A 23,345-nucleotide genomic window follows, 5' to 3' on the forward strand; every position below is an offset into this window, starting at 1 on the left:
CAGTATTCTGCAGGACAGAATAAAAACTGGGTTCTTTCCCACCTGTCTGTTATTTAGGGCACTCGGGCAAAATAAACCAGTATTTTTCAAGCAGCTTCTATGAAGGGATTTCTGTATAAGTTATCTCATACAAGCCATTGCACAGCCATCTGCAACATAGGTTCTATTAATCCCATAACATATGGGGAAGCTGAGAATTTAAAGAGATTTCAGGGGTGCCTGGGAGGCTCAGTTGGTTGAGCATCCAACTTCGGCTCAGGTCATGATCTCACGGCTTATGGGTTCAAGCCCTGCATTGGGCTGTGTGCTGACAGCACAGAGCCTGGAGCCTGCTTCGGATTCTGCATCTCCCTCTTTCCCTGCCCCTTCACTTGCTCATGCTCTGTCTGTCTCTCTCTGCAAAATAAATAAGCATTAAAAAATTTTTTTAAAGAGATTTCAAGATCCTGCCCGATATCATACAGCTGAGTGTGTCAGGGAAGGCTTCCTGGAGGACAGTTGAGTGGTTCTCAACTGAGGGTGGTTTTGTCCCCCAAGGGGTATTTGGCAATGTCTGGAGATGTTTTTGGTTGTCACAAATTGTCAGAGCGGTGCTGACACCTAGTGAGTAGAGGCCAAAGATGCTGCTCAACATCGGGGAACACTCAGGATGGCACCCCCCCCTCCAAATGTCAGTAGTCCCAACGTTGAGAAGCACCATGGTAGAGGTGAGCCTCTTAATTTTTTTTATGTTTATTTATTTTTGAAAGAGAGAGAGACAGAGACTGAGCGGTCTCAGGGGAGGGGCAGAGAGAGAGGGAGACACAGAATCCGAAGCAGGCTCCAGGCTCCGAGCTGTGTCAGCACAGAGCCGGATGTGGGGCTTGAACTCACAAGCTGTGAGATCATGACCTGAGCTGAAGTCAGACGCTTAACCGACTGGGCCACCTAAACACCCCAAGGTGAGCCTTAAAAGGACAGGTAGGATCTCAAATGTGGAAGAGATGGTAAGGAGACAGGGAAGAGAGGGGGCGGCATCATTTGAGGAGAATTCACTTCAGCTAGACGTGGGAGGACAGGGAGCCGTGACCGGAAGTACGCATGGAGAGAGATGGACGGGATCATTACACGCTATGCCAAGGAGCCGGTCCTGTAACTGGTTTGTAAGCAGAGAAACAAATCTGATTACATTTTGTGTTGGTAGCATTGCCAGAGATCTTTGGATGATGGGTTAGAGAGGAGCAAGATCAGGAGGGAGGCAGGGATACTTCTTAGGAGGAGTTGAAAGTAAGGTCACTGCCAGGCTGGCAGTTGTACTTGGCTGTCGGCTCACCCTGAGTGGCAGGCACCCTGGGGCTGTCCGGACAGCCCACCAGCAGCAGTGCCAGAAGTCATAGGAAAGAGAAGGTTCTGTTGCCCTCACACCGTGGGTGAAGGCGGCACCGTGATGAAGAGGGTGGAAGTGAGAGGCAGCTTGGGGGTTGTGGGTCAAGGGGTCCCAGGTGTTTCACCCACCTGGCTGGAGCAGAGGCTGGAGGAATGTAGGTGAGTCGGGCCAGGTCACTGGGGAGATCTATCCCGAGGATGACAGGGAGCCATGAAAAGCCATGGCCAGAGAATGCCATGGTCAGGTTTGCATTTTGGAAAGAACATTCTGGTGGAGAATAATTAGAAGAGGGAGATTGTCTAGATTCTGGATAGTAGTTCTCAGACTTCAGTGTGTGTGTTAGAATCATTTGGAAGGCTGTGAAAACACATTGGTGGGCCCCATTCCTGGTCAGTCTAGGATGCGGCCTGAGAATTAGCAATAAAGCCCCAGGTGAGGCCAGCACTGCTTGTCTGGACGGAATGTCTGCAGAGAACTACTGCTCTAGACCCTTGCCTCTCAGAGTGTGGTCCAGGGAGCAAGCAGCCTTGGCCTCCTAAGCACCAGCTAGACTCTCAGTGCCACCCTAGACAGACCGAATCAGGATGTTCCTTTAACAAGGCCCTCATGAGGATCAAATGCACATTCAAATTCGGGAAGCACTGGCCTATTGGACTCTCTCATGCTGAAGAGCTGAGGTCTGGGAGTCAGGAGCCCTAGGCTTTGTTTTTGGGTCAGTCAGTATCTCCCTATGTGATCTCATGCATTCACACATAATAGGACACTGGGCCAAATCATGGTCAAGGGCTCATCTGGGACCCTCCGTTAAAAAGGGGTGGGGATGGGGATGGGGATGGGGGTATTTAATATGCGGAAAATATGCGCCATGCCTGTGAGGCCTGCTGCCCATCCTTTCTTTTGCAGATGGCTGGGCTTTCAAGAACAACGTGAACATCAGGAATCATCGGAATCTCCAGGACCGCCTGCAGGCAGCCTGCTTGCTGCTGGACAGGAGCCCCCAGTGCCCTGTGGTGGTAGACACAATGAAGAACCAAAGCAGCCGGCTCTACGCAGCGCTGCCCGAGAGGCTCTATGTGCTCCAGGCGGGCAGGATCCTCTATAAGGTGGTGCCCAGGGGCAAGGGGCCCAGGGTGGGTGAGGGCGGAAAGGGCTTCGTATCAGGCAGATCAGCATTCAAGTTGTTGCCCAGCCATTTACCGGCATGTGACCAGGGGCAAGTCCTTTCCTGTCTTGGAGTTTCCCTTTCCTCTTCTGCAAAATGGAGGTTCTGGCCCCCCACGTCACAGGAGGTGAAATAATGGGACTTTCCTGTCCCTAGCATTTGGACTGGAGCCGCAGCCTCCTGGCTGCCTTCTACACCCAGAAGACTGGCCCAGCCCTAGTTCAGTTTGAAGCCGAATGAGAAGATGTAGTTTCCATTTCCTAAACAATGCTCGGAGGACATTGACTTGCCCAAGGTCACACTGCGCAAGGCTCTGATTTCAGTTCTAAATCCTTTGAATGGGACAGGCCAGGAATGGGAGGGTCTGAAGCTGCTAATCTCCAAGGCCAGCCTGAACCTGGTGGGGGTTGTAGGAGGGGGAAGAGAGCAAACCCTGTAGTTAAGAGCTGAAAATGCCAAAGCAGGGATTCAAGGCAGGAATTGAGTCCTGGCTTCCTTTCTGGTGATTGTGTCCCCATTAGGACTTCCAGCCTGGCCAGGGAGGGGGGTGTAAGCACAGCCTCTGACCACTCGGGCACTGTTGGCCTCCCCTGAGAGGGCAGAAACTGTTTTATAGCTGCCTTAGGGGTTTCAAGCCTTGGAGAGCACATGAAGCCCAACCATGTGGATGCTCCCCTGCCCACGTGTCAAGCTGGCCCTACTTACGCGGGTAAAATGAGCAACAATTTGCAGATGAATCCCCAGGGTGCCAAGGGCCACAGGACAAGAATTCAGGTCCTTCTTCCTTTCTCCTCTCCAGAGACATGGCTCTAAGATGGCACGATGGAGGCCAAGCAGGGTTAGGCCCCGTGCAAGGACTGGCAACACAAAAACGATTTGAAAATGGCCCACCCCTTACTTGGAGGTGCTCACAGTCTGGAGGATGAGGAGGACACACATAGAGTGCTCCAATGTCCCAAGTGCTGTGACACTCCAGAGCAGGGATCAGCAAACCTTTTCTGCAAAGGGCCAGACTATAAATATTTTTGACTTTGTGGACCAAATAATCCCGATGACAACCATTCAATCCTGCTGTCCGAGCACAAAAACAGCATAGACAGTATGTAAATGGAAGAGTGTGAGCATCAGGACACATTTGGCTCTCAGACTGTAAATTTCCTGACCCCTGAGGAAGAGAGGTAGGCTCTTTAGAGGTGGTGACAGTTGCTTGAGGCTTAAAGGCCAGGAAGCCAGCCACATGAGCATGGTGAGTGAAAATCATGGCAAATATAGGGAAGAAGGTGAGCAAAGGCACTGAGGCATGTTAGGGCAGGGTGTGAATGGCGAGTCGGGGCATTTAGGTGACTGGGGCTCCTTCCGGGCCAAGGAGTCCAGCCTACCTCTTAGGGCAGAGGAGAGCCAGTGGGAGTTTTGAGCAGGAGACAGGCATGACTAGATCTGTATTTTAGAAAGATCACTGGCAATAGGGTGAGGCATTGACTGGAGGGGGCAGGGACTGAGGACTGGGGATAGTCAGGAGGTGGGATGGCTGCCCAAGTAGGGAATGAAGAGGGCTGAACGAGGGCATGGGGATTGGAGAGGCAGAGGTGGTTCTGATGGATAGAGAAGATAACGCCTATCTAAATTATGGAAGAATTTATGGAAGAACAGCTTATTTGTAGAGACCCCTTTCTCCTTTGAAACTATTCACTTTACCCCCTCTGGTTCTCCTCAGACTTCTCTGTCCAGTCTGCCCATTAAATGTGAGTGCCATTCCACACTCTCCCCCTGGGTGATCCCATCCGCTTTATGGTTGCATCTGCCATTGTCTACACCATCCTGACAACTCCCATGTAGCTATCACCAGCCCAGTTCTCTCAGCTAAGCTCCAGACCTGCTAATTCCTGCAAGTCGGAAATCTGGGAATGCTGATTTATCTCTCTTGCAGGGTAAACCTGGCCCTTGGAACTACCATCCAGAGGAAGTTCGCGCTGTTCTGGAAAAGCTCCACAGTTAGTCTGGGCAGATCCCCCAGCCCTAGGTGATCAGCAGGAGGGCTCCTCAAGTCCTCGCTCTCCCCCCAGCCCATGTGGCTGTTACCTCTTGACCTGTATCCCCAGCTGAACTACTAGCTCAGAGCTGTCTGATCTAGCCGAACAACTGCAGTCAGAAAACGAAGCAGCAAGTGAGCTGAATGTTAAAGACTGTACAGAATGTCAATGCTGCCCCCACGGCAGAGAACACATTCATTGCACGTGGTCCCATCTCCAGCCACTCTGATACCAAGTGGTTACATACGGCAGTCCTCACGTCAGGTAAATTCATTCTACCAAATTTGCCGTTTATGGAACTGATCATCTAAGACACTAAATTGGTTTTTAGAACCAAGCATGGGGAGAACTCCTGTTGTGGAGAGAGAGATGAGGAATTGAAAGCTGTCGTTCATTGATGCGGAAGCTCGTATTTGAAATTGTTTCTCTGATTTCTTTGCAAGTCTCCTAATGGTCATTTGTGTTACATTACATCAGACTCATGGATAACCATTGGTATTCATCTGTTTTAACTCTGCTTCTTTTCACGTTTGTCTATGACGGCCACAGTCTAAAGTGCACACAGCTGTGACTTGACTTGAACGAAAATGTTTTAAGATGCAGTAAAGCTAATACAGAATGATTAAAACATCTCAGGCTATTTGGGATGGCTTCGGTGTGATCTTTACATTTTCTTTTCCAATTTGTGTCAGCCTGTTTCAGCTTTAATTATAGCCCAGTGTGATCTGATCAGCAAAAATACCATATGCTGGAAGTGCCTCATTTGGTCCAGGGGCCGTTGCCTTTAAAGAAAAAAAAAATTTTGATTCACATTGGAATCAAGCTACCTTCACAACATGACATAAAAGAATGGACTTGGGAGACATTTTTCCTTTTTCTTTTTAATTTTTTTAAATGTTTTATTTATTTTTAAGGGAGAGAGAGAGACAGAGTATGAGCAGGGGAGGGGCAGAGAGAGAGGGAGACACAGAACCTGAAGCAGGCTCCAGGCTCCCAGCTGTCAGCACAGAGCCTGAAGTGGGGCTCGAACCCACAAGCAGCAAGATCATGACCTGACCCGAAGTCGGACACCCAACTGACTGAGCCACCCAGGTGCCCCGGGAGACATTTTTCTAACATGAAAACATTCTCTTTGGCTCTGCCTTAGTTGCCACAATGTTAATACTATTAACACTGCTATTTTATTTTTTTAAAAAAGTTATCTCTAATCATCTACCAGCTACCCACTTTCAGATATGTTAACTCACTTAATCTTCATATATTTCAAAGAGGAAATTATTATCCCCATTTTCTAGATGAGGAACTCAAGGCTCAGAGTTAAGTAACTTGTGAAAGGTCTCAGAACTAGTAAGTAACCCACAGAGATTCAAACCCCATCTCTAAGTTCAAGCCAGAGTCCTGGCTCTGCTCCCCGCTAGCTGTGGGACTTTGGCTAAGCTGCCTTGGTGTCTTGAACTATAAAATGGGATATCAACAGAGCCTGCTGCATACACGATTCATGAGTAAAGCACTCAGAAAATGCTACTCTCGGAAAGAGTAAAGCACTGTCCCTGCCTTGGAGAATATGCCATGGATGTGTTGGCCATTATTATTGTTATTTCACAACTACCTCCTTGGGCCCCCTTTTCAGGGAGTGGGGGATGAAGGGAAGGCATGACAGTAGGGACACTGGATAAAAATTCTTCACCCTGCCAAAGCAATGCTGGCATAAGTTTGTGAGGTTAGACAGAGAATGAGTAGCTGGGAAAATGGCGGGGCTAACGCACAGCCGAGCACTGTCCTTCCTAAGTACCAAGTTCCACAAAAGGAGACAGCGGCTAAGGCCATGCTCCTCTGAACCACTTCCCAGATGGTCCCCCGATTCATGCCTCTAAATGCACAGAAAGCTCCCAGTTTTCAGTGAACAATAGTGGCTGGAACTGAGGAGGTTTTAGAATGTTAAAATAGACCCCAAGTGTGCCAATTCAATTGTCTTCAGTTAAATGCTTCAGACATTGAGCACTGAGTCTTTTCTGGGTGCTAAGAAATGCATAGATGGACAAGGTCCAGCTATATTGTTCTCCAGCAGCTTAACCTCGTGGGCGACTAGGCATACATGGCAATGACCAAAACTCAAAGCAAATACGATGGGGACAGCTGAGATAAGACTAACTGATCAGGGGCGCCTGGGTGGCTCAGTCGGTTGAGCGTCCGACTTCGGCTCAGGTCATGATCTCACCGTTCGTGGGTTTGAGCCCCGTGTTGGGCTTTGTGCTGACAGCTCGGAGCCTGGAGCCTGCTTCGGATTCTGTGTCTCCCTCTCTCTCTGCCCCTCCCCTGCTTGCACTCTATCTCTGTTCCTTTCTTTAAAAAATAAATAAACTTAAAAAAAAAAAAAAAAAGACTGATCTGGGAGTATAGAGGAGAGAGCAATCCCTTGGAGCTGGGTGGGTCTGGAAAGCCTGTCATAGGTGGGGGCATTCGGGCTTGGTCCTCAAGGAGGTCCAGGCCTTCCGGAACGGAAACCTGGAGAACACGGAAAGGGAAGAGGGTGTTAAAGCAGAGAAACCTACACGGCAAAGATGGAAAAAAGACCAAGTGCAGGGGACTCAAGAGGTTTGGATTCAACTCTAATTCTGCTGAACTGGCCACAGACTATTTCATTTCTGGTAAGCTCAGCCATGAATTTAAGAATGTATGTTAATACATTTCATCCAGCATAGTTAGGGGTTCGACTGAGGAAGGATTCAGGATACCTATTTTGCCATATAGATTACATCACTGAAAGTCTCAAGTCGGGGGCGCTTGGGTGGCTCAGTCGGTTGAGTGCCTGACTCTTGATTTCAGCTCAGGTCAGGATTCCAGGGTAGTGGGCTCAAACCCCACATGGGGCTCCACACTCAATGTGGAGCCTGCTTGGGGTCCTCTCTCTCCCTCTGCCCCTCCCCCCTTGCTCTCTCTAGAAAAAAAAAAAAAAGTCTCAAGTAGGTTTTTCAAGAAAAGCACATGGGTCTTGTATTCCCCGAATGAAGTCTTGCATATTTGCAGCCACCAGTCTATTGTCTGTAAGCCTGCAGGATACCTGGTTGGGTTTTAGACTCTTGTGTTTCAGTCTCTTTACCTCAGAGATTTGCAGATATAGCGCCACTGTTGTCTAGAAGTCCTGAGAAGAAAAGTCTGAGGCCAGCCTGATTACTCCTAGCACTTCCTGCCTGAATTGCTTTTATTCTGCCCCAAACCTGTCAGATTCTTTCTTTATACTTGAGGTTCAGTAACTTCACCAAGACATAGTCCAGTGGTGATTGTTCTAGTATCGAAATGTCCTGTAATACCGCTATAGTCTGAATGGTGGTGTCCCCCCACCCCTGCCAGATCCATATGCTAAACCCGAAAGCCCAGCGTGATAGTATCAGGGCAGTCCTGGGAGGAATGCTGAATGAATCATCCTTCGGGACGGACCCCTTTGGGATGAGATTAGCGTGTTTATAAAAGAGGCCCCAGAGAGCTAGCTTGTCTCCTTCCACCATGTGAGGACACGAGAAGTCTGCAACTCCAGAAGAGGGCCCTCACCTGACCTTGCTGGCACCCCGATCTCAGACTTCTGGACTCTGGAACTATAAGAAATAAATTTCTGTTGTCTATAAGCCACCCAGCGTATGGCATTCTTGTTATGCTAGTCTAAACAACTAAGGCACATATAACATCCTCTTCTGGTCTTAAGCTTTAATTCTTCTTTTGTTTCAAATTTCAAGGACATTCTCTTCAGTTGCCTGGAACATCTTTTCTGTTGTATTTTGTCCTACTCTCTTAGGAACTATAATTAGGTATGCTGTATCCCTTTTCTTCCATAGCTATTCTCTGTAACTATTTTTTTAAATCTGTGTTCTATTTCATTCCGTGATTTTTCTCAATCTCTCTCCTCTGACCCGGATTCTTCCTAAACTGGGTTTATTACTGAGCCAGATAAAGTTTATTGGTCCTCACCCATTCCCATCTGCGCACCCTCTCCTCTGGATTTCAGGGACCTGGAAGCCTGAAGACTGACTGTGTTCTGCTTAGGTTCTGCCACTGGGAAGCGCTGGTGGGAGATTCGAAGGTGGGTAGAAGGGAGAAGCCATTTTTCCCATATCTGGCTATAGGGATGGAAGGGGACCGTGCACTGTGGCTGTTTTATCACCACGGCAGCGGGTGGCTTCTGTTCAGAGACAGTGATGGTGCCTCTGCTGGTCAATAGTGAGTGTGGCTCATGGGTGCCAACGTTGGGTTACATCCCTACCTCCTGTTTGTTTTCCCAGCCTCTTCAACATTTTGTAACAAATTCCCTGCACTATTTCCCTCTCCGCTTTAAATACGTATCTGGGGTGATTGTAGGGTCCTAACTGAATGCTGACTGTTGCAACTACCATCATCATCCCTTTGTTTCTTATGTGGCTTTACCTCTGAAATGGTTTTATTTTTCTCTTCCATTTCTTTTATTAGCTCTGGCAGCTCACTGTTCATCTTCCGTGCCTTATAATTTTTTCTCTAAATCCTTTGTCTCTTCTTTGAGCTTTTTGTCTTCCATGGGCCTCAGTTCTTGTGTTCTTTCATTTCTCTTGCAACATATGTTGTATAGCCGCTTCATTTTTCTGTTTTTTTCCTCCAATGTATTTTAGTTTCTAGTCATCATTCTCTACAGTGTGGTGGTTCTCAAGCTTCGGCATGCATTAAAATTCCCTGGAGGGCTTGTTAAAATAGATTCATGGGTCTCACCCCCCAGTATTTCTGATTCAACAGATCTGCGGGGGGGGGGGGGCGGGGGGCGGGGGGGGCTAGGAAATCTGAGTTTCTAACAAGTTCTCAGATGGAGGCTGACGCTGCTGTTTTGGGGACCACAGTTTGAGGAGCACTGAGATACTGGATGTTGTTGGTGATCCACCCTGGTCCCTCTCACCAAGCCAATGCACCCATCTGCCAGCTGCTGTATTGGTTCCTCACAGATGCCCTTTCTCCTGACAAGTGCCCTCAAGTGACAGGAGCCGTGTTACCCAGAAATTCCTGAGGTGGCCCATGATTGATGCATTTGAAGCACAAAGTCCTGGTCCTTTGCCTCATGGTGGGGAGTATACCTCTCTGGTGCCACTCATGGTCCAGAGCTCCCTATGGGATCAGGCTGGGGCTTCGGCTGAAGCCATATCTTGGATTAGCTTTCCCCTCCTGGCATATCCTGCTTCCTGACAGCACTCATTCAGTAAATCGCTCCTGCAAGAATCTCTGTTTTGGGCTCTGTTTCTAGAGAACCTGACCTAAAGCGGTACCCATCTGGGTCTTTTCTGATTACTCTTCTTTAATGGGGCATGTTATTTGCTGGAACAGAGTGTAGAAGGATGGAGTAAGCTGGGGCTATCTGCAACTTTCATTTAGGTTAGCGGTCTTAACAGCAATTGCACTACTAGGTATTTATCCAAGGGATACAGGTGTGCTGTTTCAAAGGGGCACATGCACCCCGATGTTTATAGCAGCACTATCAACAACAGCCAAAGTATGGAAAGAGCCCAATGTCCATCGATGGATGAATGGATAAAGAAGATGTGGTATACATATATACAGTGGAGTATTACTCGGCTATCAAAAAGAAGGAAATCTTGCCATCTGCAACTACGGGGATGGAACTGGAGGGTATTATGCTAAGCGAAATTAGTCAGAGAAAGACAAGTATCACATGACTTCACTTATATGAGGAATTTAAGATACAAAACAGATGAACAGAAGGGAAGGGAGGCAAAAATAATATAAAAATAGGGAGGGGGACAAAACATAAGGCACTCTTAAATATAGAGAACAAACAGAGGGTTGCCGGAGGGGGTGTGGGAGGGGGGATGGGCTAAATGGGTAAGGGGCATTATGGAACCTATTCCTGAAATCATTGCTGCACCATATGCTAACTAACTTGGACGTAAATTAAACAATAAATTCAAATTAAAAAATAGATTAGCAGTCTTAGATACCCTCTTATTAAGTTTACTACCTCCTTTGCAACAGTGCTCCTAGAAATCCCCTCAGTCACACTCTGCTTTAACTGCCTTCTCACCACCTCTTACGCACTGAATTCATATGTTGTAGCTCTAACCCCCAGGGTGACTCTATTTGGAGACAGGGCCTAGAGGTGGTAATTAAGGTTAAATGAGGGGAGCCTGGGTGGCTCAGTTGGTTGAGTGTCCGACTTCAGCTTAGGTCATGATATCACAGCTCACGAGTTCGAGCCCCGCGTCAGGCTCTGTGCTGACAGCTCAGAGCCTGGAGCCTGCTTCAGATTCTGTGTCTCCCTCTCTCTCTGTCCCTCCCCTGCTCTGTCTCTCTCTGTTTCTCAAAAATAAACATTAAAAAAAAATTAGTAATGTTAAATGAGGTCAGGCAAGGGCAATGGTACAATAGGATCAGTGTCCTTTTAAGAACAGACACCAGAGTGGGGTGCCTGGGTGGCGCAGTCGGTTAAGCTTCCGACTTCAGCCAGGTCACGATCTCGCGGTCTGTGAGTTCGAGCCCCGCGTCGGGCTCTGGGCTGATGGCTCGGAGCCTGGAGCCTGTTTCCGATTCTGTGTCTCCCTCTCTCTCTGCCCCTCCCCCGTTCATGCTCTGTCTCTCTCTGTCCCAAAAATAAATAAACGTTGAAAAAAAAAAAAGAACAGACACCAGAGAGCTCACTTTCCCGCTGTGGACAGAGAAGAGGTCATGTGAGCACATAGGAAGATGGTGGCCGTGTACAAGCCAGGAAGAGAGGTCTCACCAGAAACCAACGATGCTGGCACTCTGAGCTTGGCCTTTCAGTCTCCAGAAGTGTGAGAAAATAAATGTCTGTTTAAGCCCCCAGCCTGCTGGATTTTCGTACGGCAGCCCGCCTTCACCATGCTTCCTCCAGCACCTCCTCTGCTGTGTCCTGCCTGTCTCTCCTTCAGTTCCATCTCCGCTGCCATTTGGAGTTTATTAACCTTAGCCCTCTGGGGACATTCCCCCTCCTCTGAAGCTACCTGAGGGCTGAGATGGCTTGAGTCTAATAGAAAAAAAAAATGTTTAATAAGCATTTCATGTCTGTGACATGTTCAAGAAAAGTCTCTAGTTCCGGTAAAGCATGGCTGTTCTCAGCTTCCTTTTCACCAAAATCCCGATTTCACCGTATGTAGTGAAAATCCTTTCCAGTTAGAGGTCATAATTATTTCCTTGAAGATGAAATTCTTTTTTTTTTCTTTTTATAATTCTTTTGTTGTGAATATGTGTTTTGAAAAAGGAGACAGAGTAAAAATCTCTTTCTGCCACCATCTTTAACCAGAAGTATCCATCCTATATTTATAAATGATTTATATCCCATTATAAAGTATATTTGATGTCTATATATTTGCTTTCTAATGTATGGATGCACTGTTGTTTCCAGTTTTCTGTCCTGTAAACAGCATTGCTATAAATCTTGGTTCATTTGTCACTGATCTGATTCTTTCATTAGCATGTATTCCTATAAATGGAATTTGTGGCAAAAGCTATACGCATAAAACTTCTCACACTGCCACATGCTATTTTTAGGGGGCTTGCTATCAGCTACAACGGGCTGTTGGAGCATCACCTTAGAAGGTGGAGCTCCCAAAGGATGCCCCCCATGGAGGGGAATTCCTGAGACAGGACTCAGAACTGCAATGCTTGTTAAAAGTCTGCATAAATGAGTGAGAGATGCAAGAATTTTCATTTGTGTAATATTTCTTTGCCCTGTTTGAGTATATCATAAAACGTCATTAGATTTTTAGTTTTGTTTTATTTATTTTGAGAGACAGAGACGGCACGAGTGGGGGAGGGGCAGAGAAAGAGGGAGGGAGACAGAATCCCATGCAGGCTCCACACTATCAGCGCAGAGCCCGATACAGGGCTTGAACTCACGAACCGTGAGATCATGACCTGAGCCGAAATCAAGAGTTAGACACACGGGGCGCCTGGGTGGCTCAGTCGGTTAAGCGTCCAACTCTTGGTTTCAGCTCAGGTCATGATCTTGCGGTTCGTGGGTTCAAGCCCCATGTTGGGCTCTGTGCTGACAGTGTGGAACCTGCTTGGGATTCTGTCTCCCTCTCTCTCCGCCTCTCCCCTGCTTGCTCTCTCTCTCAAAAACAAATAAATAAATATTAAAAAACAATCAAAAAGGGGCGCCTGGGTGGCACAGTCGGTTAAGCGTCCGACTTCAGCCAGGTCACGATCTCGCGGTCCGTGAGTTCGAGCCCCGCGTTGGGCTCTGGGCTGATGGCTCAGGGCCTGGAGCCTGTTTCCGATTCTGTGTCTCCCTCTCTCTCTGCCCCTCCCCCGTTCATGCTCTGTCTCTCTCTGTCCCAAAAATAAATAAACGTTGGAAAAAAAAATTAAAAAAAAAAACAATCAAAAAAAAAAGAGTCAGACACTTAACCAACGAGTCACCCAGGCGCCCCTAGATTTTTACTTTTTAAAAAATCCATCCCTTTAAATAAATTGATTGGCTGTTTAACTTGGCACTGTAGTAGGCACTGGCCCACGGTAAATGATCCAAAAATGGGTACTTTATTAGCTAGCTTTATTAAAAACTCCTCAAGGATGTTATAGTATAGAGACAGAGATATGCAAACAAATGAACATTGTTTATTTATTGAAAATATTCATTGAAAATCTACTATGTGCCAGGCACGAGGGCCTGAGGATACAGTCATAAACAAAAGAAACAAAAGTTCTCTGCCCTGTGGAACTTACATGCTAGTGAGGGAAAGACACAACAAATACGATATACATGAGAAATAAGAAAAAATATGTGTGGGGCACCTGGCTGGCTCAGTCATCGTCCGACTCTTAGTTTTGGCTCAGGTCATGATTTCACAGTTTGTGAGTTTGAGCCCTGCGTCGGGCTGACCATACAGAGCCAGCTTGGGATTCCCTCTCTCCCTCTCATTCTGTCCCTCCCCTGCTCTCTCTCTCACTCTCTCAAAATAAATAAACTTAAAAAAAAAGAAAAGAAAAAAATATGTATAGTAATAGGTAGGGCCATCCCTGACGGCTTGTGGGAGCCAAGGGCAATTCAATGGAGACCCTACCCAAGATATTTACACCTGAAAGGAGGCTGCACTGACCTCATCTTTCAAAGCTCGCTTGGGATATGGTTGAAGGGGGGAAAATCTAAGTTGAATTTTAGTGAGAAAAGAGGAGTAAGGTACCAGAACCCCTGAAGCATAGGACACAGCGTGGCTAGTCCCAGAACACAGGAGAAAAACACAGGGAAGGAAGACTGAATGTGTTCATGTTGCAGTGGTGTGTGTGGGTGGTGTGGGTGGGAGATGGCCAGGATGGTGAGATACAGGACGCCAGGGAAGGCCTCACTGAGATTTGGTGTAAGGATCTGAAGTCCATGAGGAAGCTAGCTGAACAGATACCTAAGGAAAGGAAAGAGAAGGTAGACTCAAAGGTCCAGATCGCATAGCACACACAGCACAATGGGAGTCAGGAGTCAGTGGGTAGGTGGAGGTAAATCCAAATGAGGGATGAGGGGGATAGAGGAAGCCAACTGGGGACAAATGATACTTTGAAAAGATGATGGGGTTCAGCAGTGAGGAGGAAAAAAGATAAAGCCACATATTATTATACCTATTGCTTGAAACTTGGAGAGGTTTTTATAAGGATGAAATGAGTTTTTAAAGCCCAGGAAAACGCGGGTTAAAGAATATGCTGTTTTTAAGTATCAGAAAGTGGTAAGACAAGCACTAACACTGATAACTTGCTGTCTGCATCCGCGGAAGACAGAAACCGAGAAAAAAGACTTAGAGATAATTTACTAGGTCTGTGCCAAAGAGATCAATCAGACAACCTCTGGAGATCCCTTCCAGCAATCTGTGAGCCCTTCTTACGCAAAGAATCATTGACATTTCAGTTTAGGAAGGTGGCCAAAAGAGAATCCTTAGCATTTCATTTTATTGAACAGGAACACAATTGCTCTGAGTCACCTTCCTTCTCAAAAACCTTACGTGGCTCCAGTGTTAGGGGAAACTATTTGAGAACATTAAAGGCTGTCTGTGATCTGTATGGTTTTCGTCTCATTCTCTGCCCTAGTCAGACTTAAATCCTCATCACTCTCCAAATGTGTTTGATCAGAGTGCTCATCTTCACATTGCCGATCACACCAACGTTGCTCTTGAAATACCTTTCTTACTCTCCTCCATTTATTTGAAACTTACCTTTCTAAAAGTAAATTTGTGCAACAAATCGTGGTAAGTAGTTTATCAGAAAGTAGTTAAGAGCCTAATTTTGACCAGTTTCCGCTGGGAATCTCTTCTAAGGAAATCATCTGAGGGGCAGCACAGAGATACCCTCAGTAGCATTAATGATTTTTATTTTTCTATTATGGAGAATGTCAAGCACACACGAAGATAAAGAGATGGGTACAGTGGGGCGCCTGGGTGGCGCAGTTGGTTAAGCGTCCGACTTCAGCCAGGTCACGATCTCGCGGTCCGTGAGTTCGAGCCCCACGTCAGGCTCTGGGCTGATGGCTCAGAGCCTGGAGCCTGTTTCCGATTCTGTGTCTCCCTCTCTCTCTGCCCCTCCCCCGCTCATGCTCTCTCTCTGTCCCAAAAATAAAAAAACGTTTAAAAAAAATTAAAAAAAAAAAAAAAAAAAGAGATGGGTACAGTGAAGCGCCCCCCCCCCATATATCCACCACCCAGATCTAACAATTTATGGCCATATTTGTTTCAACTAACGCCATTTCCCTTAAAAAAATCTGCTGAAGTATTTTAAAGCAAATTCCAGATATGTCATTTTACCCCTACATACGTCTATACGCATCTCTGAAAAGTATGAGCATTCTTGCCTAAGCATGATGCCAGTAACACACCTAGCGAAATGAACAGTAACACCCAATCTGTAAGAGTATGTCCTCAATTGTCTTTAAAATGTCTTACTTTCAGTTGGTTTGCTCAAATCGGATCCGAATATGATCTACACACGGCATGAAGTTATTGGGACTCTCATGTCTTTTTGAATCTAGAGTGGACCCCCTCCCTTAATTAATTACCATTTTTCAGGCCACTGACTTGAAGAAACCAGGTCACTTGCTCTGTAGGATAAGCCACATTCTAGATCTGTCTGTGAATCGGTCAGGACAGGACAGGTTATACTCCAAATTTCACGGACTTAAAACGATGAACCTTTATTTTTCCTTCTGTATGTCCATCTCACACTGGCTGAGAGGTCTGCTACCTGCCATCACCAGGCTCACTTCCAGACCCAGACTGATGAAGTAGTTACTGTGTAGAATGTCACGGCCGGTCGTTGTGACAGAGAAAAAAAAAAAGAGCTTTGAAGTGTCTCATGCAGGCAATTAAATGCTCGGCCTAGCAATCACTTTCCCCTCATCTCATCACCCACAATTGGTCACATGGCCCTACCCAAGCAAAGAAGGCCAGGAAGCATATCTTACCTTGTGCAGGGAAGGCGCAGCTCTGCACATTTCAGTGAGCTACAAAATGGCCTCTAGTCTATTTGCTTCCTTTTGGTGTCATTTTACTTGTTTATCCATCCCTCGTGTTTCCTGGAAATGGAAGTGAACTCTAGAACTTGACTCGATTTAGGCTCAGTAATTTTGGCATGAGGACTTCGGAGGCTGGCCTGTGTGCTTCATGTTGCATCACATCAGGGGGCATACAGTGTTTAATTGTAGTAGATTATAGCAGTAATAGCCACCACCTCCCTCTCCTCCCATCATATATGTGTGTGTGTGTATGTGCGTGTGTATACATACATATATATACACACACATATACATACATACACACACACACACACACACACAGATAATGGGGGGGGAGAGATTGATTTTAAGAAATTGGCTCATATGATTATGAAGTCTGGCAAGTCCAAAATCTGTAGGGTTGGCTGACAGGCTGGAGACCCAGGGAAGAGCTAATGTTGTAGTACAAGTCCGAAAGCTGTCCACTGGCAGAATTCTTTCTTGCCTGGGAAAGGTCAGTCTTTGTTCTATTAAGGTCTTCAACCGATTGGGTGAGGTCCACCCACATAATGGAGGGCAACCTGCTTTACTCAAAGTCCACCAATTTAAATGTGAATCTCATTCAAGAAAAACCCCCACACACAAAACATTCAGAATGTTTGAACAAATATCTGGGCATTGTGGCCCAGTCAAGATAATACACAAAATTAACTATCATAAAGATATTTCACTAAGATTGTGTTGTGGGTTGAACGGTCTCTAAAAAGACATGTTGAAGTCTTAATCCTTGAATGTGACTTTACTTGAAAATACGTTGCAGATGTAATTAGTTAAGATGAGGTCACACTGGAGTAGGGTGGACCCTAATTCAATATGGGACTGATGTCCTTATAAGAAGACACACAGAAACAGATATGCACAGAGGGAGAATGATGTGAAGATATACAGAGAGCATGCCATATGATGACAGAGGCAAAGGGAGCTGCGGTGCTATAAGCCAAGGATTTCCAGAAACACCAGAAACTAAGAGAAAGGCATAGAACAGATTCTCCCTCAGAACCTCCAGTAAGAACAAACACTGTCAATTCCTTCATTTCTGACTCGTAGCCTCCTGAGCCGTGAGAGACTAAATTTCTATTGTTTTAAACCACCCAATTTGTCGCACATTATTATGGCAGCCCCAAGAAACTAATACGAACCCCACAGGCAAAACACTATGTTCTAATGCCATTGTTTCTATGTGTTTATCAACCTGAGATAACATTAGGTTTACGCATTTCTGTTTTTTTTTTTCAATATTCTGGATTTTCTTTTTTTACTTTTTGGCTATATTGGTTATTTATGTTTTCAAAGTCAAACTATATAATAAAGTACATTCAGAGAAGTTTTATTTCCCTCTGGTCTGTCTTATTTTATTCCTTACCTCCCCAACTTATCCAAAAAATCAAATAATATCAATATGGTTGTCTATGGGAAGTCCAATAATGTTTTTCCTAATTCTTCCCTGAGATTTTCAAATCAAGGCAAAATAAAATTAAAAGAAATAAATTATTTGTTCTACAAGACCCAGCTCATGTCGCCTCCATGAAACCTTCCCATAAGTACTTTCTCTTTTCTGAATTCATACATTCCGTGTCTATATTGCTCACTTAGCCCTTTTCATCAGTTAAAAAATTAATGCACTGAACCTAAAAAAAAATTAATGCATTGATATCTGAGAGGCATCCTGTTAGATGTTGTGAGGACACCACGGATTATCAGTTAAGTTTTCACATATAGTCATTTCCTTTGTTAAGCTGTATATAGAAGTGAGAGCTTTCTCATAGCCTACATGGTGGCCAACACTTCTGACTAATGAACCAATTCCTTTGCACAAAATGGTGAAGAGAAAATAAAAACTGAAACAGATCGATACAAGTCCCTTTAATAAAGTATGTCAATGACAACTTCATGTTTAAATAAATGTATTGTTAAAAAACCATGCAAGTGTATTTTGTTATAATGACTAAGAAAGATTTGAGACTGCTATTCCCTCTGCAGAAACACTATGCACAGATGCAAAATGATCAAAGGCTGATATAATAATGAATCTCAAGTAAGTGGCGTGGCCATCCCGGGCCTGTAAAGGAAAAATCAATATGAGTGCTTTTAGCAATTCTAGTTAACTGTTGAATGGCAGTTAGCAGAAGAAAGGGTTTGATGCAAGAACGATATCCTAAATATATAATAATATATAAGCTACAACATTCAGAAGAGAAGCCAGCTGCACATAATAGTGAAGTTGCTCTGATGTATTATCAGGCAAGTATCAGCATTGGTTTGATGAAAAAAAAAAGCAGGTGGAGCTAACAATTGCAACTTTACATTTCTGATTAATTTTTTTTTTAACGTTTATTTATTTTTGAGACAGAGAGAGACAGAGCATGAACGGGGGAGGGGCAGAGAGAGAGGGAGACACAGAATCGGAAACAGGCTCCAGGCTCTGAGCAGTCAGCACAGAGCCCGATGCGGGGCTCGAACTCACAGACCACGAGATCGTGACCTGAGCCGAAGTCGGACGCTTAACCGACTGAGCCACCCAGGCGCCCCTCTGATTAATTTTTTAAGTGTCTTTCTATGGGGCACCTGGGTGGCTCAGTCAGTTGAGCGTCCAGCTTCGGCTCAGGTCATGATCTCATGGTTCACGAGTTCGAGCCCCACATCGGGCTCGATGCTGTCGGCACAGCCACTTCAGATCCTTGGTCCCCTTCTCTCTCTGCCCCTCCCCTGCCTGCATTCCCTCTCTCTCTCAAAAATAAACATTTTTAAAAAGTGTCTTTCTGAAGTAATTTTCATGTTAGATTTCCCTTGTTTTATGATTCCTCTGACTATATACCCTGAAACGTTACTATACTTTCACATTTATATAATTTCTCTGGAAAGCAAATTGACAATATACATAAGCAGCTATAAACACGTCTACACTGATGGACCCAGTAATTCTATTCCTTGAAATTTAATCTTAGGGAATAATTCACAAGGTGACGATCATGGTAGCAAGAACGTGCATAACATGGCCTCTGTAGTATTACTTGTAATGACAGAGGGAGGAAAAATGAAATCAGTTAACATTTGCCTATTTTCATACATTTAATTTTAATTATGAAACTTGTAATATAATATTGTTTAAAAAGACACAAACTTCTTCATTTTGATAACTATGTGATGCATATTGACAACTAGAAGAAAAAAAGCGTAATAAAAGCTGTTGTGGGAGGCTAATAATAAAATCATGGCTGATTTCCAGCTTCCCATTCCCCCTTACTGTTTTCCAAATGTTCTATATAATTTTGCAATGCTCCTTGATTCACAGTGAGTTCTGAAACAAAATACTTACCAGAAGCTTACTAATCATAACCCATTAGTAAAGATGGACAAAAACAGGCAGTTAATATTCTGTCTAATTAATCATTTTTCTGCCCCCCACTGGCCTCTCCAGTCCTTGGGCACATGTGGGTGGTAGAGAAGATAATTAAGAGGATTCAAAAACTTCCTACAGAATCTTTTGAAATGCTGCGCCCAGTAAGTTGTGAAGAAGGAAACTTAACTTTAAGCCTCATTTAGAGAAATCTTAATTAAACAAACACTATCATCTAAAAAACAAAAAACAAAAAACACCCCACATTCAGTTGTTTTACTTTTTTGTGTGTTTGTCTAAAACCAGGGCCTGATAAACTAGCAGGAACAGAGAAACTCCTGATGAGGCAGCAGCTTCATCAACGGGCATTCATTCCACTTGACAAGCAAAGCCCAATGGAATGTTGTCGAAAAATGCTGGTTCTCTTTCCACCTCATCTCTCTTTGGCTTATTTGTTGCTGATCCTATGCTCCAGTTCCCCTTATGTGAATCTCCCTTGTCCTTTCATGCTTAAATTAACATCCGATTTTGGCATCTCGACCTTTTTCAATTCCTATTCTAAAGGCCTACGGAATCAAATGAAAGAAAGCAAAGCAAGTAAATACTTCAAAATAAACGAACAAAATAAAGATAAATAAGTGAACTGTTTTATCCTTGCTGTCATTCTACGATAGACAAGAGCCTAGTTTATGAATGCTATATTTAGAATATAATATTATTGAGAATAACCTTCTCTGTTGGTTGGTTGGATAAAGAACCTATAATATAACAGGAAGATATTTATTAACTTTATGACTAAAAAGATAGATTTATAATTTAAATACATTGTGCTGGCTAAAGATAATGTTTATCTCTACCAAGTATATTTACTTACCATAATTTCTTCATTTTGAAGCTGCCCCTCTGTGTGGACTAGATCTAAAGCAAATTTAACAGAAATGAATTAGGGACCAAAATACATGAGGACAGCTACTGAAATTTATGTTCAGCAAAACATGATGTCTGGTAAACTATAGTTAGATCAGACTTACCAGGGTTTGGGGGTTAAAATTCAATTTCAAAATAGGAATATGTGATATAAAAAGCATGAAAGATAAACTGTGAGTTCTAGACCATCTCTAGTAAGTATAAACAAAAGGAAATAGAAATTACAGTAAAGGAATATAAAGTAAGGAATGGATAAAATGTGGAAGTCCCTTTTAAGGATCAAGCTATTAACAGTTATTATAGGCCTGAAAGGAGCCATCTTTTTTTTTTAAGTTTATTTATTTTGAGAGAGAGAGAGGGAGCATGAGAGAGAGTAGGGAAGGGGCAGAGAGAGAATCTCAAGCCTCAAGCAGGCTCCATGATGTTGGTGCAGAGCCCGATGCAGGGTTTGAACTCACGAACCACGAGATCATGACCTGAGCCGAAATCAAGAGTTGGATGCTTAACCAACTGAGCCACCCAGGTGCCCCTAGAAAGGAGCCATCTTATCACCACTCTCATGGGTCATGACTACAGCTCAGTTTCTCACACTAAATTTTTACTGTGATGTTGAATTATGCTGCCCATGAATTGATCTTTTCAGGTATCTAACTTAAAAAACCTTTACTTATATAATTTTAAAACATTAACTTAGTTGATCACAAGTTAACCACATCAAACATTTTTTGGAAACATGATTTGAATTTTTTTTAATGTTTTTTTAACTTATTTTTGAAGGAGAGAGAGACAGAGCATGAGTGGGGGAGGAGCAGAGAGAGAGGGAGACACAGAATCTGAAGCATGCTCCAGGCTCTAAGCTGTCAGCACAGAGCCTGATGCGGGGCTCGAACTCACGAACTGTGAGATCATGACCTGAGCCGAAGTCAGATGCCCAACCAATGGAGCCACACAGGCGCCCCTGAATTTTTTTTTTTTTTAATGTTTATTTATCTTTGAGAGACCAAGACAGAGTGTGAGCTGGGAAGGGGCAAAGAGAGAGGGAGACACAGAATTCAAAGCAGGCTCCAGGCTCCGAGCTGTCAGCACAGAGCCCAATGCAGGGCTCGAACTCACGAACCGTGAGATCGTGACCTGAGCTGAAGTCAGACGCTTAACCGACTGAGCCACCCAGGTACCCTGGAAATATAATTTGACTAATATAATAATAAATACTGTCATAATTTAGAAATTAACTTTCTTTGTATCAGAATAGTTAGCATGCATACTTTTTCAAGGCACATCCTACAAACAGGGTAGTCTGTAGGAAGTAAGATGGTGCATGACTGTTTCCTAACCTCTCTCTAAGGTAATGAATAGTAATCCCCTGCCTGGCCCTTTCTTCCTTCTCTAGTCCTGCTCCTGAGAGGTAATGTTTTCAACTCCTTAAGCTTTTTTTCCTGGAATTGTAACATGTCTATATTCCTTTTCTCAATCTGTAAATGATTTACTGACTTTATATTATGGTAGGAGAAAGTTTAGGTCTCGTAGACCAATATTCTCTCTCTTTTCCTCCTGTAACTTTTCCCTCCCGCCATCCTCTCAATTTTGAAATCAATACTTGGTGGTTACATTATTGCCTATATAAATGTTATTTACTGCTGAAATGAGTAATGGACTACGATCCCATTTTCTTTCTTACACAATTCCTCCTCTACCAGGAGTTAATAATAACCTCTTCTTTCATTTGTTTAGTTTTATAATTATGAAAAATTGGAAAATCTCACATACATAAAAGAGGAGAGGATATAATTCCTGTATATAACTATCATCTTGATTTTATACTTATTAACATTTCAGTATACTTAATTTATGGAATTTTTTTTGCTCAAGTATTTTAAAGCATGTTCTAAGACAACATGACATTTCACCTCCAAATATTTGATTATCTATCTCTAAATAATAAGGATATTTTCTTACGTAACCGTAATACTATTATACATTAAAAAATGCTTTAGGGGTGCCTGGGTGGCTCAGTCGGTTAAGTGTCTGACTTTGGCTCAGGTCATGATCTCCTGGTTCGTAGGTTTAAGCCCTGCATTGGGCTCTGTGCTGACAGCCGGAGCCTGGAGCCTGCTTCCGATTCTGTGTCTCCCTCTCTCTCTGCCTCTCCCCCTTTCGTGCTCTGTCTCTCTCTCAAAAATAAACAAACACTAAAATAATTTTTAAAATGCTTTAATATTATATAATAACCAGTCCACATTCAAATTTTCCAATTGTTCCCAAAATGTCTTCTTATGGTTGCTTTATCCAAATCAGAATGAAGTCTCTTTTAATCTTGAACTAATTCCACCCCCCCCCATTTCTTCCCACGTCAGACTTACTGAAGGGACCAGAATGCAGAATGACACACATTTTGTCATCTTGCCTCTTCATGGTTTCATTAAATCTGTTCCTCTGTCCTCTGTTTCCTATATACTGGAATTAGAACTAAAGGCTTGATCATATTCAGGGTTTGAGGCTTTCACCAAATGTCTTTGTGATCTTTGGCTGTCTTTCGTTACTTATAATTAATCACTTGAAAATTGTGTGCATGAAACCAGGCTCACTGACTAGTGGATTTCAATAGGTGGCCAGGAAAAAGCTAGCCTTTGTCAGTATCCACAGGTCTTTTTTCTATAGCCATTCAGTTTCTCCAAAAATTAATCATTCGGTCTCCTGGCCAGGACTATATTCTTGGTTGCTGTCATAAATAGTAGAGCACATAGGAGTTCCCACCATTTAATATGCAGGCTTCCACTTAAATCCCATTTTCTTTTTTTTTTTTTTTTTTTAACGTTTATTTATTTTTTGGGGACAGAGAGAGACAGAGCATGAACGGGGGAGGGGCAGAGAGAGAGGGAGACACAGAATCGGAAACAGGCTCCAGGCTCTGAGCCATCAGCCCAGAGCCCGACGCGGGGCTCGAACTCACGGACCGCGAGATCGTGACCTGGCTGAAGTCGGACGCTTAACCGACTGCGCCACCCTGG

General features: G+C 44.2%; 2 protein-coding genes across 18 annotated transcripts in view; one reads left to right on the plus strand and one right to left on the minus strand.

Moving 5' to 3' along the window:
* DIO1 (iodothyronine deiodinase 1) overlaps positions 1-5,198 on the plus strand; it is a 38,981-nt gene extending 33,783 nt beyond the window's left edge. For all 7 annotated transcript variants that reach the window (XM_040470320.1, XM_040470323.1, XM_040470321.1 and 4 more), the window contains 2 exons: positions 2,270-2,469; positions 4,456-5,198. In XM_040470320.1, coding sequence (XP_040326254.1) covers positions 2,270-2,469; positions 4,456-4,524 — 269 coding nt within the window. In that variant the 3' untranslated portion in view covers positions 4,525-5,198. The remainder of the gene's footprint in view (positions 1-2,269; positions 2,470-4,455) is intronic.
* IFT25 (intraflagellar transport 25) overlaps positions 5,084-23,345 on the minus strand; it is a 43,710-nt gene continuing 25,448 nt past the window's right edge. For 9 of the 11 annotated variants that reach the window (XM_040470328.1, XM_040470332.1, XM_040470327.1 and 6 more), the window contains 3 exons: positions 20,285-20,328; positions 6,947-7,063; positions 5,084-5,340 (listed from right to left, as the gene is read on the minus strand). In XM_040470328.1, the coding sequence (XP_040326262.1) occupies positions 5,263-5,340; positions 6,947-7,063; positions 20,285-20,328 (239 nt within the window). In that variant the 3' untranslated portion in view covers positions 5,084-5,262. Of the gene's footprint in view, positions 5,341-6,946; positions 7,064-17,921; positions 18,133-19,671; positions 19,977-20,284; positions 20,329-23,345 lie in introns of those variants that run through there. The other 2 variants (XM_040470333.1, XM_040470334.1) reach the window with 2 other exon arrangements.

The sequence above is a fragment of the Herpailurus yagouaroundi genome, unplaced genomic scaffold (assembly GCF_014898765.1).
Source record: "Herpailurus yagouaroundi ecotype Mexico unplaced genomic scaffold, PumYag 77, whole genome shotgun sequence".
Taxonomy (NCBI): domain Eukaryota; kingdom Metazoa; phylum Chordata; class Mammalia; order Carnivora; family Felidae; genus Herpailurus; species Herpailurus yagouaroundi.